This window comes from Caretta caretta, chromosome 3 (genome assembly GCF_965140235.1).
Source record: "Caretta caretta isolate rCarCar2 chromosome 3, rCarCar1.hap1, whole genome shotgun sequence".
Taxonomy (NCBI): Eukaryota; Metazoa; Chordata; order Testudines; family Cheloniidae; genus Caretta; species Caretta caretta.
In genome coordinates this window covers 90,599,820-90,614,147 of record NC_134208.1, presented here as the reverse complement: position 1 = coordinate 90,614,147, position 14,328 = coordinate 90,599,820, and the positions used below count along the sequence as shown (strand labels likewise).

The 14,328-nt window shown below is 43.4% G+C and overlaps 1 protein-coding gene across 1 annotated transcript in view; it reads right to left on the bottom strand.

Moving 5' to 3' along the window:
• The window catches only part of RFX6 (regulatory factor X6), a 53,103-nt gene extending 40,411 nt beyond the window's left edge, over positions 1-12,692 (bottom strand). The window contains exons 1-4 of the mRNA XM_075126192.1: positions 12,444-12,692; positions 11,729-11,885; positions 9,645-9,768; positions 5,979-6,040 (exon numbers count right to left, since the gene is read on the bottom strand). Of these exons, the coding sequence (XP_074982293.1) occupies positions 5,979-6,040; positions 9,645-9,768; positions 11,729-11,885; positions 12,444-12,672 (572 nt within the window). The 5' untranslated portion in view covers positions 12,673-12,692. The remainder of the gene's footprint in view (positions 1-5,978; positions 6,041-9,644; positions 9,769-11,728; positions 11,886-12,443) is intronic.
• Between the last annotated feature and the right edge of the window lie 1,636 nt (positions 12,693-14,328).

Here is a 14,328-nt window from a genome sequence, read left to right as displayed (position 1 = left end):
TAACAATTAAATATCAAGAGTTGTACATTAGATTAGAGAAAATATTATACAGAGCTATCACCCGTATTTAAAAAATGTTAAGTGCATTATAATATATGCACCATTGATTTGCTCATTTGCACTCTGTCACTAAAGCAACTTCTCAGATCTTATTCTAATATCTGAAATCTCTCAGCAGCTTCAAACACTTGCCATTTTTCAAACTAACCTCCTACAAAATAGTTCTTCTTTCCCAACAAATGTAGAATTCTAATTCATATATAAAATATACAACTGCATAGCTATATATTTACTATATTGTATATGATTATTAGGAATAAAATAAGATCCATGATCGTGAAGGATTTATTTCTTGATTTTCTCAACAGAACTATAAAAAGAAACAGACTAAACTGCTTTCCTTTTTTATTTCATTGGTCTGCTGTAACATATGTTCCTGTGCAACTAGTAGCCCTGATTTTAGCTTACACTGACACAAATGATGGCTGATAAGGAAATGATAGGATTAAGCTGTTCAGGGACTTGCAATAACTTGTTATCACGAGGCCAGCTGCCATATCAGTTTTATTAACCCACTAAATCACTCCTAATAAATAAGATAATAGTTTTCAGACATGATGGATAAAAGCTAAGATTTAACCGATCAAAGTCTACAAAGAAATTAAAATGTAACTTGAGCTCAAACACAATCTCCTGTGTGTCTACTCTACCCAGTATGTACATTTTCCTGAGTAGCTGTCACAGGTAATTCACAGATCATGGTGATTATTGTTTATTATTTCTATTCTGGGAGCGGCCACATTATGCTTGGCATTGTCCAAACACACAAGAGGACACAGTCCCTGCCCCAAAGAGTTTACAGACGATTATATACTAATCTGAGACAGTGTTTACAGCCTTTTCTATAGTGGGTCTCCTCCCATCTAGCTGGGATCTAGCCAGGATCCCCATCCCTTCAGCAATATGGGAAATACAGGGTAGTCATGACGAGAGCTGATTGAAGCCTGCTCTACAGTGAAACATGCTCTTTCATCTAAGCCAAAAAGTTCTGGTTTCAACAAAGATTTCATCAAAATGGGGTTTGGAATCCAGGAAGAGAAAGAAAGATTCTTACACCCTAAAGGGCAGTTAGGGCACTGTCCTGGGATATGAGTGAGACAGGTTAAAGGCTCTATGCTGCCTAAATCAGAGGGATCTGGGGTGAAAAACTCTGCTTTCAATCAGTCAGAGCAGGGACTTGGAGCTGTGTGCCCTACCTACCATGACACCCGCACACATCTCTGCCTCTCTGCCAACACAATTCTGTTGTCACAAAAACCTTCCAGTGCAAAATAAAAACAAATGTTGGGACCTCAAAAGCTGCTGAGAAATGGAATTGTCATTCTCTGGTCAGCTCTGGTTGTGGCTGTGCTCTATCACTATCCTGACATATACGAGGTGAGAAGTACATTGTGAGATAATTTATTCATGGAAAGAGCAGGGGGGGGGAGGTTCCTTTGAAATATTAGATTGTAAGCTCTCTGGGGCAGGGACTGTCTTTTGGTTCTATATCTGTACAGCACCCAGCACAATGGCATCTTCACTGGAGTTTCTAGATGCTACAGTAATACAATTAAAAATACTAAACAAGAATCTAAACCTTAGAACTGAAATAACTCCATTGTGTTACATTCTTTAAAAGAAAGAGTCTGAATGCGAGGAAATGACTATGTCCAGCCGAAAGAACCCAGCTTTGCTCCTTATTGACATGTCTGTATTATAATGTGTACCTAGTAGTACCTAACCTCACTCAACCCCAGGTTCTGACCTGCTTATTTTCATTAGTGAGCAGTTAGGCTGTGTCTACACTACAAGCCCTACAGCATTAATGGAAAGGTTCCTACATTAATGGAAGGGTTTTTTCCATCAGTGTAGGTAATCCACCTCTCTGAAAGGTGATAGTTAAGTTGATGGAAGAATTCATCCACTGACCTAGCTGTGTCTGCAGTGGGGGTTAGGTCAACCTAACTATGGCACTCAGGGCATGAAATTTTTCACATCAATCTAGATAATCCACCTCTCCGAGAGGTGTAGCTAGGTTAATGGAGAAGTTCTTAATAACCTAGCCACATCTAGAACAGGACTGAACTATGGTGCTCAGGGAGTGAAATTTTTCACAGCCCTGAGCTACATAAGTAGGTCGATCTAATTTTTAAGTAAAAAGAAAAGGAGGACTTGTGGCACCTTAGAGACTAACTAATTTATCTGAGCATAAGTGAAGTGAGCTGTAGCTCATGAAAGCTTATGCTCAAATAAATTTGTGAGTCTCTAAGGTGCCACAAGTCCTCCTTTTCTTTTTGAGGATACAGACTAACACGGCTGCTTTACTCTGAAATCTAATTTGTAAGTGTAGACCAGGTCGTCTCAGTGTAAATGAAAATCAGGCCCATGATGTTTTCAGAAAAAAAAACAGATAAAAAAGAAGATCCCAATGCAAGATGTTTGAGCGAAACCTCTTGATGCCTTACCCATTCGAAGAAAGTGTTCAAGAGCAGATAATCCATATGAAAACATCACTCATTAATACTGTCAAGGTCAGTGAGCCTGTGCAATCTGCTGAGTAAATGCCGGATGAGCTGTATTTCTGCACTAATATTGTACCATGTCTTCGAAAAGAGATGTGGGCAGTGACACTCATCTCTACACAATTAATGCTGGAGCTAGATCCCCATTTATAAATACATATTTATAAATTGTGCTATTACCTCTCTTTTAAACACCCCCCTCAACTTCACAGAAATCAAACCACCTGACATTTCACAGATGTGTGATATTTACTGAAGGTAGAATTGCTTTTTTGAAGGTTTGGGGCAAAATCTGGTAACCTGCTTATTGATATGACAGGTCCAAAAAACTGAGGTGCATTTTGGGGACTTTTTTCTGGTATTTTCTGGTTTATAATAGCAATAGAATGGCTGAACCTAAGGTCCAGATTCATTGGGCTATGTGGGCTTTAGCAGAACTTGACTAGTCTGGAGAATTTGTGAGCTAGTTAGTTTTTTATGCATACAATGCCAACACCATAACGTTCAGAAGTCTGTATGAGATCAGTTACAAACCAAAGTTCTGGGACAATACATCAGTCCACACTTACATTAGGATGCCTGTAGCCATGACTGAGCTACTACAATAAGAGATTTCACTAAAGCAGACAATGCATGATCACCCTTCCACACCCCCACGCCCATCGGACTTTTAACCAACACAAGCTTCTTTCCAATAACAACTTTACTCCAAAAACTTCCTTTCAGCATTTAAAGGTGACCTGCAAAGGGGGAAAAACGAATTTGCGTTCCATTTGTTATTTTTCTTTGTGATATTCATAGCAACTGTGAAAAAACGGGATGGGGGTGGGAGTAATAGGCACCTATATAAGAAAAAGTCCCCAAAAAGGGGACTGTCCCTATAAAAACGGGCCATCTGGTCACCCTAGATATGTAAATAAAGCCTGAAAGATTGTTGGGCTTCCTTCCTCAACTATGCGCCCCCCATCTTGTCACTTTACAATCGAAATTTAGGTCTTGTCCCCTATTTTTCCTGGAAAACTCTATGGACCATTGGCTAACTGGTAGGATTTATGACATGAGAGAAATGAGGCAAGTGGAATAGAGTTGATAGAGATGGGAAGGGATTTTTATTCCAAATATTTAAAACATTTTGGTTCATTTTGTTTTTGTTAATACAATGCCTGAGAAACACTCGAGAGGGAAAAAATATGTTGCTATTAACAATTTGAAATTGTTAATTCTTAATCAAAGAAGGATTTGATTAAATCCTAAAGCTAAATTCCATATATGACATCTCCAGTGAGCTCGCCAAAAAGCCAGGGAACCAACTTGCCGTTCCTGATATTTCTAAGATAAAGTCCAAAGTAAAAAAATAAGCAGCAGGGGGAAAAAAAACTTTAAAAAACAGTCAACCAAACATCCTTCAGGCCATATAGTATAAATAATTCAAGAAGAACACAACCTTATGTTTTCCTTTTGCAGACCAGCTTTATTTTCTGTACTTTGTTTCACAGGTAAGAATTTTTCACACAGAGTCTTTTCCCAAGAGTTTTCTTATTACTCTTATTGTTATGGTTTTCCATCTTTGTTTGTTTATTTTATTCCTTGTTACTTGTCTCTGTTTTTCAGTCTTGCCTCAATAAACCATCACTCTATTGTGATCTCTTCTTTGAGTCAAGTCTATTTTCCTATACCCTGATTCAGGAAGGCACTTAAACACATGCCTAACTTTAAGCATGAGAGCTATCCTGGGACTACGCCTGTATTTGAAGGCATATGCATACTTAAGCACTTCTTGAATAAGGTCTAGAATAACTATGGACTAGTGCAGATAGATATATTCACAGAAACATGGATACCATTTATATCCCTTAACGTTCCTCATAGCAACATGGGCATTCTTAAGAAAAACTTCTTCTGAAACCAATAGAAATTCACAGATAAGAACTTGACTAAATTGGACTCAAGGTTGAGGACTGCTAACTTTTTTGAAAAATGCCTTCTAAAACAATAAAGTTTAACCAGACCCCCACTCCCCGGGAAAGTGTCCCCCTCACTTTTGAAATCCCCAGAATTCTAATTTCAGTATAAACTTTACAAAACCCAGCTAAGTATGGAAATTAGCTTTTAAGGTCACTCTAACAATCTTAAGTCTTCCCTGGTAGCACAGCCTCATAGACAGTCAGCTTCAAACAACACAGAATGTTGCATCATTAACTTCCCACTGTTGTACAGCCTATACTCTATGTGGATGCATGGATAACAGTGCCTTACTTTGAATGGAAGAGAGTTTACTGAAATACCTGATTCCTAATTATTCACTGATTGTGCATCAAGGAATCATTTAGAACACCCTGCCTCTGTCCAATTTTGGTTTTCATCATATATGGTGTATTGGTGCATCAATACAGTACATTGCTCCTTACGTCCTTAAGAACATACACAATCCATGGAAAGACACACTTTTTATATTCTTGAACCAAAATCAAAATCACATTGGGGAAACTCAATCACACTTCCTCAGAGCTCTTGGGGTATTCAGAAAGAAAAGGTGTTGTCATACTATGAGATTCACAATAACATTACACCTGCTCTGCCTAGAGCTAAAAATGTAAGTCCAGGATGAACACCGACATCATTTACACACTAGGCATCATGCTTACTTATCATAAACACACATGTAAAAAATCATCATGCTGTATTCCTAAAGCACAACACTCCACAGACCAGCTATACAAATCAGCAGGTGCATCTGATGAAGTGGGTTATAGCCCACGAAAGCTAATGCCCAAATAAATGTGTTAGTCTCTAAGGTGCCACAAGGACTCCTCGTTGTTTTTGCTAATACAAACTAACAAGGTGACACCTCTGAAACAAATCAACTGGTTGATTAGACGGAAGAAGTCTGCAGCTACAATTATGAACTCTCAAAGTCCTTCTAAAACTATCCTTAACAAAGGTCATTTGTATATTTTCTTCTAGGTTTAGCACTAAATGTCTGTCTCTAATAGTTTCAACTGAAGATTTACTGTAATTTGGAAATGGGAGTGAAAAGCTGCCAGGTTTGCAAACCAGAATAATAACAATCATAATTCAATGATGCAATTTTCCCAGCAAAAATGAGCAAGTATAACAAATATCTGATAAAAGTTTGGAAACACCACAAAAGATCCATGACATTATAAAGATAATGGAAAATCTGGGAAAAAGCCATTACATTTAAAATCATGCATGCAATAATTTTTCTAAAATTCAGACTGTTTGTCAGTTCCATCTCTCTCTCTCACGCACACACACACACACAAAATGTCATCTGTAGCTCTAGTTATTTGAATGCAGATTTTGTGGCTTAATGCATAAAATACGGACACAGAAGTATTGCATGTTGTACTGTCTATACTCTATGTGGATACATGGATAATTGTGCCTTACTTTGAATGGCCTCTTGTCCCAAGCCGCCGTGTGGTAAGCAGGGGGAATTTCTGACGAATGGTCTAATGAAAAAGTCAGGCATATTAGTTTCTAGCAAGGGCATGTTTCCTTTGTCAGCAGCTCTGAAAAGTTTGTCTTGAAAAAGCAAATGTTGAACAGTGGATAAATACTTATTCCTGAACATATTAAAAATAAAGCGTAGACTTGTAGTATAAGAGGAGACTGCAGAGACCGAAAACTGTTACATTTGTGATTCATGAATAAGTGTTATTTCAATGCTATCAAGATCCACAAACAACTAAACAAATTGTTTATGCTTTCTAGAGCCCAGAGTAGAGGTGACTTGAAAGATTAGGGCATTTCATACCCTCAGTCATCCCACTTTGTAACTCCAGATCTCCCCATAAGTGTGTACGTGCACACACACACACACCACAAGATCTCCTTCCCAGTCTCGCTCTTACTTGTCACCACAAAGACTAGTTGTCTTCAGGAGAAACCCATTCAATGGGTTGCACTTAAGCAGCACTGGATTCTTTGCCCCAGCCTCTAGGGAGGCCGTCAGGTGGAACAAAAGGACCGGTAGCAGGGATTCTACTCCGGCAGGTACTGTGTGGTGTGTCTGGGCTCTAGGGGAGAAAGGAAGGCACCAGGCCTGTGTGGGCTGGAAGGTGTTTAGGCCCTGGGGAAGAAAGGTAGGTACCAGGTGTCGGCACTGGAAATGGAAAGAGGAGATGCCGGGCCAGGGAGTGCGCCAGGGGACTGAAAGTACTTGAGAGTGCTTCCGGAGGAGGAGGAGAAGCAGCAGTACTGGGGAGTGGGTCAAGGCTGTGTAGAGGTGATGACAGAACTGGGGACCATGGGGAACAGGGAAGGGGCAAATGACTCCTTGTGATGGCTCCTCTCACTCCCCCCACCCTGAACCAAGCTGCAATACTGCAAAGGCTGGAGAAAGCCAGCTCAGGGAGAGCTCCCCCACCGCAGTGCAGCAGCAGGCCAGGATTCTAAAATCATGTCTGTCCCACTTGAGCAGTTCAGGGTGGGAGGAAACTGCTGGGGTGATCTAATAACACCCACATGAGAAATGACATCACACTGTGCTAAAATGTTCAGCAGATGGGTTTGCTTTTAACACCCACTCCTAGCCCTACTGCACCTGCTGGGGCCTCGGACTCAGATCTAGAGACTGACTCATGCCAGCAGGACAGCTCTGCTGCATGAGAGGAGGAAGCAGTGGGCACTCCCTTCCCTGGCAGGCCAGCTTTGCTGGCTGGTATATATGGGGGAGAAACGGGAGAGAAGAGATATGTCCTCACCCTCACCTACTTCCTTTCAGACAGATAGTGCCAAATGGGGGAGCAGGACCTATGCTTCCCAATGGGATTGTGGCCAGGCTATGGGAGTGGGGTGCTCCTTACTGGTCGTAATCTTTGCCTGAATAAAATACAGTGACAGAAGGATTTACATTGACAGTAGGATACAATGACTGAATGCTTCCCATCCCTCTGACAGGGCATCACAGATCCACAGGGTGTGCTATGCGCAGCCCTCGACAGGTGAATATTTGAATTTTGATAGAACCTAGGATCTCAAAGCACATTGTAAACACTGCTTGGTTTAGTTTTTCACTCCGTGGGAAGTAGTTTTATTACAAATCTGAGGCACAGAAGGGTAAGTAATTTTTCTAAGCTTGCACAGAGAGTCAGAGACAAAGCTAGAGATAAGATTCAGGTGGCCTGGTTCCAATTCCCTTTTCACTGATGACTCAGACACAATCACTCTGGATTCATCTTGATGCATATTAAACAATACTAATGGAAACCTGAAAAAAAAAATGACCCAAACAAAACTGCCATTAATCCTAAGTAAGGATGGCAGGATTTGGCCCTTAGATATTTTGTTTTGTAATGGATTGATTTTTCATCTTAAATGTGCAATCTGGAGGCTAAGACATACAAATTTCTCTCTCTCTCTCTCTCATACTTATATGACCCCCCGCTATTGCCCTAGTATCAGAGTGCCTCACACTTTTAATGTATTTATGATTATCCCCATTTTATAGATCAGGAATTGAGGCACAGAGGGACTAAATGGCTTGCCCAAGGTCACACAGGAAGTCTGTGGCAGAGCAGGGACTTACACCCATGTCTCCCAAATCCTAGGCTAGTGCCCTAATCATCTTTCCACACCAATAATTGTTTCAATGAGGCTTAAGGCAGTAGATGTACCAAATGAAAAGTCCTTTATCCCATAAGCAGAGGAAATAAAATTCACAATAAAAATACTGTTTAAGTGGAAATTTGTTGTTTCTCCCAATAATACTGAAGTCATTTAAGCAACGTGAGATGGGAACTCCCCAAATACATCCAATGCAGGTAACAAAATATGAGGAGTGAACGTTTTATGATCTGGAGTTGATTTCCATTACCGTTATTTCGTTAGACTAACAAATGCATTTCTGTAAGCAAACTGAATGGATCAGTGGTGTTTTACAAAATTGATCTGTGATGCCTTCTTGGTTTTCCGTTTCACTAACTGTATGTATGGGATTTAATTTGGAAAGTCCATATCTCTCACTCTGGTTAAATGATTTTAGGACTAATTGGGTGGGAGAGGTTGAAGGGGGAGGCGGGTTCAACAGTTTCCCACTTAGAAACTCATTCTGCTCTGAACTCTTCTTCTTCTCCTACTGAACCTCACAACATTTCTTTCTGTAATTGCACTAAAGACTGCCAAGTATAAAGCTGTGTGTTCTGTCCCAGATCCCTCAGGCTGCACCTTTTATATGAAGAATCACATCCCTCTCATTGCAAAGCAAAGGCTGCGAGAGAGAATGTCTCTTCCAGATTTCACAGTGCAAATCAAGAGGAATCTTAATTTCATTTCTTTGAGGTTGTTGTCTTAGCCCTGGTCTACACTAGGACTTTAGGTCGAATTTAGCAGCGGTAAATCAATGTAAACCTGCACCCGTCCACAAGATGAAGCCCTTTTTTTCGACTTAAAGGTGACCGCTCTAGACAGCACTCTCAACTCAGATGCACTGGCCAGGTAGACAGGAAAAGAACCGTGAACTTTTGAATCTCATTTCCTGTTTGGCCAGCATGGCAAGCTGCAGGTGACCATGAAGAGCTCATCAGCAGAGGTGACCAGGCAGAGCTCATCAGCAGAGGGAACGGGGGCCTGACGATATGTACCCAGAACCACCCGCGACAATGTTTTAGCCCCATCAGGCATTGGGATCTCAACCCAGAATTCCAATGGGCAGCGGAGACCGCGGGAACTGTGGGATAGCTACCCACAGTGCAACGCTCCGGAAGTCGATGCTTGCCTCGGTACTGTGGAAGCACTCCGCCGAGTTAACGCACTTAATGCACTTAGAGCATTTTCTGTGGGGACACACACACTCAAACATATAAAACCGATTTCTAAAAAACCGACTTCTCTAAATTCAACCTAATTTCGTAGTGTAGCCATATCCTAAGACTCTGTTCAGAGGGAGCAATGCAGGTTTAGTTGGACCCCTTTTAATTCAAAGACGCAGGGGCTCTAGAAAGCAGAAGGATTTGTTCATTTCTGAGAGTCGTGATAACAGGGGAGGAGTTAAACATGGTTCTGTGGAAGAATTAGTCTGACAAGCAATGGACCGCCAGATGTTTGCTCCTTTACCTTCCCAAACGTCGCAGCACAGGCAGGTTCTAGCTTCTCTTTCCTGCAGAAGTCTAAATAATGTGCATAAAGGATGCACCTCGGTAAACAAACTCCCTCACACACGATGTAGTTTTCTTCCAGCCTGCAGAGTAAAAACAATAACCAGAATGAAAAGCCATCCCGTGGGTTCCCCCGTTTTGTTGTCCCTCCCTTCTTTTCCACTGCCCTGTCTGCAACATTTACTGAGAGCTCTCACTACAGCTTACTAGTCAGCAACTTACTGTACAGCACCTTGGGCAAGATGGAGGAGTGGAACGGCTTATGCTGGTCTGCTGTGCTTTATGTGTGACAACCAGCACGGTAGCTTTCTTCTCCAGCAAGAGGGAGAACAAAATCACCACCACCAAATAAGGGGAAGGATTCCTCCCTGGTGTTACTCCCTGAAACGCAACTGATTTACCTGCAAGGATCATTTTAACCCTATCACTTTTGACTGATCCAGAGCCTAAATCTAGATCCTGATTCAGTGCCTGGACTAATTCAATATGCAACTTCTGTCTAAAAACCCAGAGAAACTGGAAATGCTTATTTAGAGAGGGGCTGAACTGGAATTGAGGCACAACCTCATCTAGAGGTTATTTTTGTTTCCCAGACTCCTGTCTGAACGGGTGTGAGCCTGCATCTCTTAATATCTTGCCACTTCTTTTAAAAGTGACACAGAGGCTAGCAGTGATGGACACCAAGTTGGTACTTCCAGGAATGAAACGAAGCCTGGTCCTTTCATCTTGTATTCGGTGAATATGGCGTGTGGGGATACCTGTGAGCTCTCAGTCTTGGAGCTATTTCACCCCTGGCCCATTTCTACCCCTCACTATTATCAATGCCATTCCCACATAACAGCTTCCTCTTCGCTCAAATTGCATACATGCATAAAAGGACTTGCTGTAGAAACCTCTATTGAATCGGTTTACGGCCCACTCCCCAGGTTAAACTAGCCTGAGAAATCTGGGGCAGCAATGCAGTCCTGTGTTTACTTTATATGGTTTTCACTGTTAGAGGAAGTAATCTAGGGCTAAATCTGAAGTTTGTAACAAAGATCTCGCTGACTTCAGTGGGAGATTTCCCTGACTTCAACCATGCTCCGAAGGGAATATTTCCCAAATAAGGGCTGTTCTTGGGTGTTTTCTTTGCTGGAATAAAATACAGTAACATCAGGGTTTCCAGTCTGGGAACAATGACCAGCTGCATTACAATTCAGTAAAACTACCAAAGGCATGACAATTAACTGCTCCTTTCACAAATGTATGTCTTAATTAATCACTCATCTTCACGTTTTTCCAGGATATGGCTATTTATTTTTAGAGGCAGGGGTAACAGTACCGCATTGAAATAAACTGGTGCTAGGCAGCTATAAATCAGATGCTGGTTAATCTTGAATTATTGGGTAACCAGAAGAGAATATTTCTGATGGGATCTTTATGCTTTCAATTGATTTCTATTTCAGAGGTTTGGCTTAGATTGTATGTTGAGCTGCGATAAATCAGTAGCAGTGAAAGTATTCGTGAACAGGTTTACACTTCCAGAGACAGGGCCTTAAAATGAGTCCCACTGTGTTTTACTACAGTCTGCATTAAAGCTAGTAAAAGCCACCCATATACTCCCTAGCAAATCTACTTCAGATATCTTGTGAGCTATGTTTTTAGATGGTTTTTTTCCCCTCCAAAACAGCACCAGATTAAATGGCAAATATTGTGAAAATGGGCTACAGAGACCAATTTCATGATTGGATAAACAAATACTTAAATTCCCTTTGTGGTCCGAAATCTTAATGTTTGATTCATTTGACCAATATACAGCAATAGATGCATTTTCTGCAAGTAGTAAAGTAACTTCCTTTGGGAAAGCTTTCCTTACACAGATTTTACCACCCTAATGCACTCAGACTTTGTAAATAATTATTAGCTTTCCTCCCACGAAAGAAAGAAAGAAAGAAAGAAAGAAAGAAAGAAAGAAAGAAAGAAAGAAAGAAAGAAAGAAAGAAAGAAAGAAAGAACTCCTTGTAATACAGGTGTGCTCTGTGTGTAGATGGGCAAGAGCCTTACCACTGTAGGGTGAGCTGGGTCTGTTTCTTTTTGTCCTTCATAATCTGCGTGATGGTTTTCTTCGGAGACAGGTTTTTGTCGAAGGATTTTATTTTACTGTCATGAATATCTGTATCCTCCTCTTCTGAGGAAAGGGCTTCACTGTTAAAATGTATTTCTGAGTGTCAGGGGGAAAAGAAAATAAATCCAAGTGCATCGTTACATTTGTTTATCACATTTCCATTTGAAAGAGTATTTTCGATTTCCCTGATTCAATCCTAAATTCCCTTCCTTTGATTTTATATCTCTGTGTGTACGTTGATCTAGATATCCGCACGCGGGTGTATTACACAGATACTTATTACATGTCCCTACACTCTGCGATGAACTAGGTTAGACAGATAGATCTATCGAGTTCATCTAATGTATCTATGCAATCGCCAAGTACGAGCGATATCTGTGTAATGTGACCGGTTGTGTATGCCAGGGATGGTCTAGCACCGGCATTACACTCCTGGCTTTGAGATGACATAGGCAGCCTCAGATCCAGGCTACACCTATCTACCTAAGACTCCTGGGGCGCAGGGAACCCGCCGTTCGCACCCCGCCCTATGGACACACTGAAATAGACCCGCTGCCTGCAGGTGGGAGCGGAAAGCGGGGAGATAGAGGCACGATCCGATGCTCTTCAGAGGGCAGTTACACAGCAGTTCCCCCGCGGGGGTAGCGCTCTTACCTGACTTGATCCCAATGGGCAGGGCAGGCTCCGGATCGCCCTGCTCTTGGCTGTCCAGCGAACTGGCTTGCTGCAGCGCCGGGGCGCATAGCCCCTGCTCCGGGTAGGAGAGCAAGGCCTTCCCCAGCAGGCCCTCATAGCAATCCTCCTGGAGCCCGGGGGACCCCTTCTGCGAGGGCTGCAGGAAGGAGTCGTCTTCTCCCTCCGGCGCCTTAGCCATGCTCTTCATTGGCACATTCTCCCAGCAGCGTCCATGCGAGCAGCAGCCCCCTCCCGGGGGCAGGCAGGCGTCTCACGCCTTCAGCAGGGCTGGGGGCGCAGGGGGCACCGACAAGGACATCAGCCCCTGGGCGAGCCCCGCTTCTCCCCGTCCCCCTCCAAGCAGCCTGGTGCCCTGGAGGAGTCTGACTCTGGGTGCCACTCTTGCAGATCAGCCACCCCAGCCACGGACACTGGCAGGATGCCTGCAGCAGGAGAGGGACGTCGGGGGCAGGTTTGGCTTAACCTCTAGTCCCAGGGGGCTGCATGGCTCCTCCGTCCCAATGAGATCGGGTCCCGTTCACAGTGCCTCGCGCGCGCCACACGCCCAGCTGCCTGCCCGCCCTTTATGCTGGCCGGCAGCCCCAGGAGCGCTGCTCGTCCCCCATCCCTCCCTGCAGAGGGGCAGGTCCCAGCGAAGAGCCCCCTTCCGCGGGAGCCGCCGTGTGAACTACACGGGCTCCGACGTCACTGACGGGACTGAAAGCGGTTTAGTCCTGGCCCCGGGGGAGTGTGTGGGGGGACCCGGCGCAGAGCCGAGCTGGAGCAGGGTTAATGGTTAACCCCGCAGAACAAGCATTTCTGATTGTGTTTCTAGCCCGCCTTTCATATCTCCAGCGGGGCGGAGGGGGGGGCTGTGGTCCCCGCAGCACCCAGGGGCTTGAGAAGAAGCAGCGGTGCCCACGGTCATGCAGGTGGAGGCAGAGAAACTTACAACCAGGCTGGCAAACAAGTGGCGCTGGCGCGCAGCCAGGTCAGGGCAGCCTGCCCAGCTGTCCCGGGTCAGATCCTTCCTCCTAGAGGGAAGAAGAGGGGCCAGCTGAGGGGGGGAGGGGAGGAGGGGGGCTCTGCATCTCACTGAGCAGGGCCAGGGACCAGGGAAAGAACACAGGGACTTACATACATACCATTCCCCAAAGGTCGGGCTCTGGCCCCACCCTGCTCTGACCATCGCATTCACTGTGGGTCTTTGAAAGGACTTGCGTTTGCATTGCTCTTTAAGGGAGAGCACAGAGCTGGGTGGGCATTTTGCGTCGGGCGGGTTTGCCAGCTGGCCGAAAGGGACACGTTGTGGAGAAATGTGTCGATGAGGGGCCGGGGGCGGGAAGCATTCTGATACAATGGACACCTTCCCCTGGCCTGGTTTTGGAACTCAGCCTTTCCATTTTTCATTTTCAAAATGGCTTTTTGTTTTGAGGTTTCTTTTCTTTTAAATTCTAATTTAAAAAAAAATCAAATGGTCAAAATGGGAATGAAATATTTTGATTTTATTGAAATGAAACATTTCCATCAATCCAAAATTATTTTAGTCATTTGTTGATGAGAATTTCGTTTGACAGGAAATTTCTGATTTTTGTGTGTGTGTTCAGGTTCCATTTCAGAATGGGACAAATGTTGAAATCATGGAATTTCCTGTGCAATGGGAAATCCAGTTCCTGCCCACCTCTGGAGAGCAGCGCTCTTACAGGCATGCAAACTTAACATGAGCTGAGCACTAGATAGTTTCCTAGCTCTGGGCTGAGGTGCCAGAAAGGGAAGAGGGACAAAGAGTTTTGCTTTGCCTAGGCCTCGTTCCTGCACCAGCTAAAACTTTGCTCATCTTACTTCTGGTGTACAAGGATTAAGG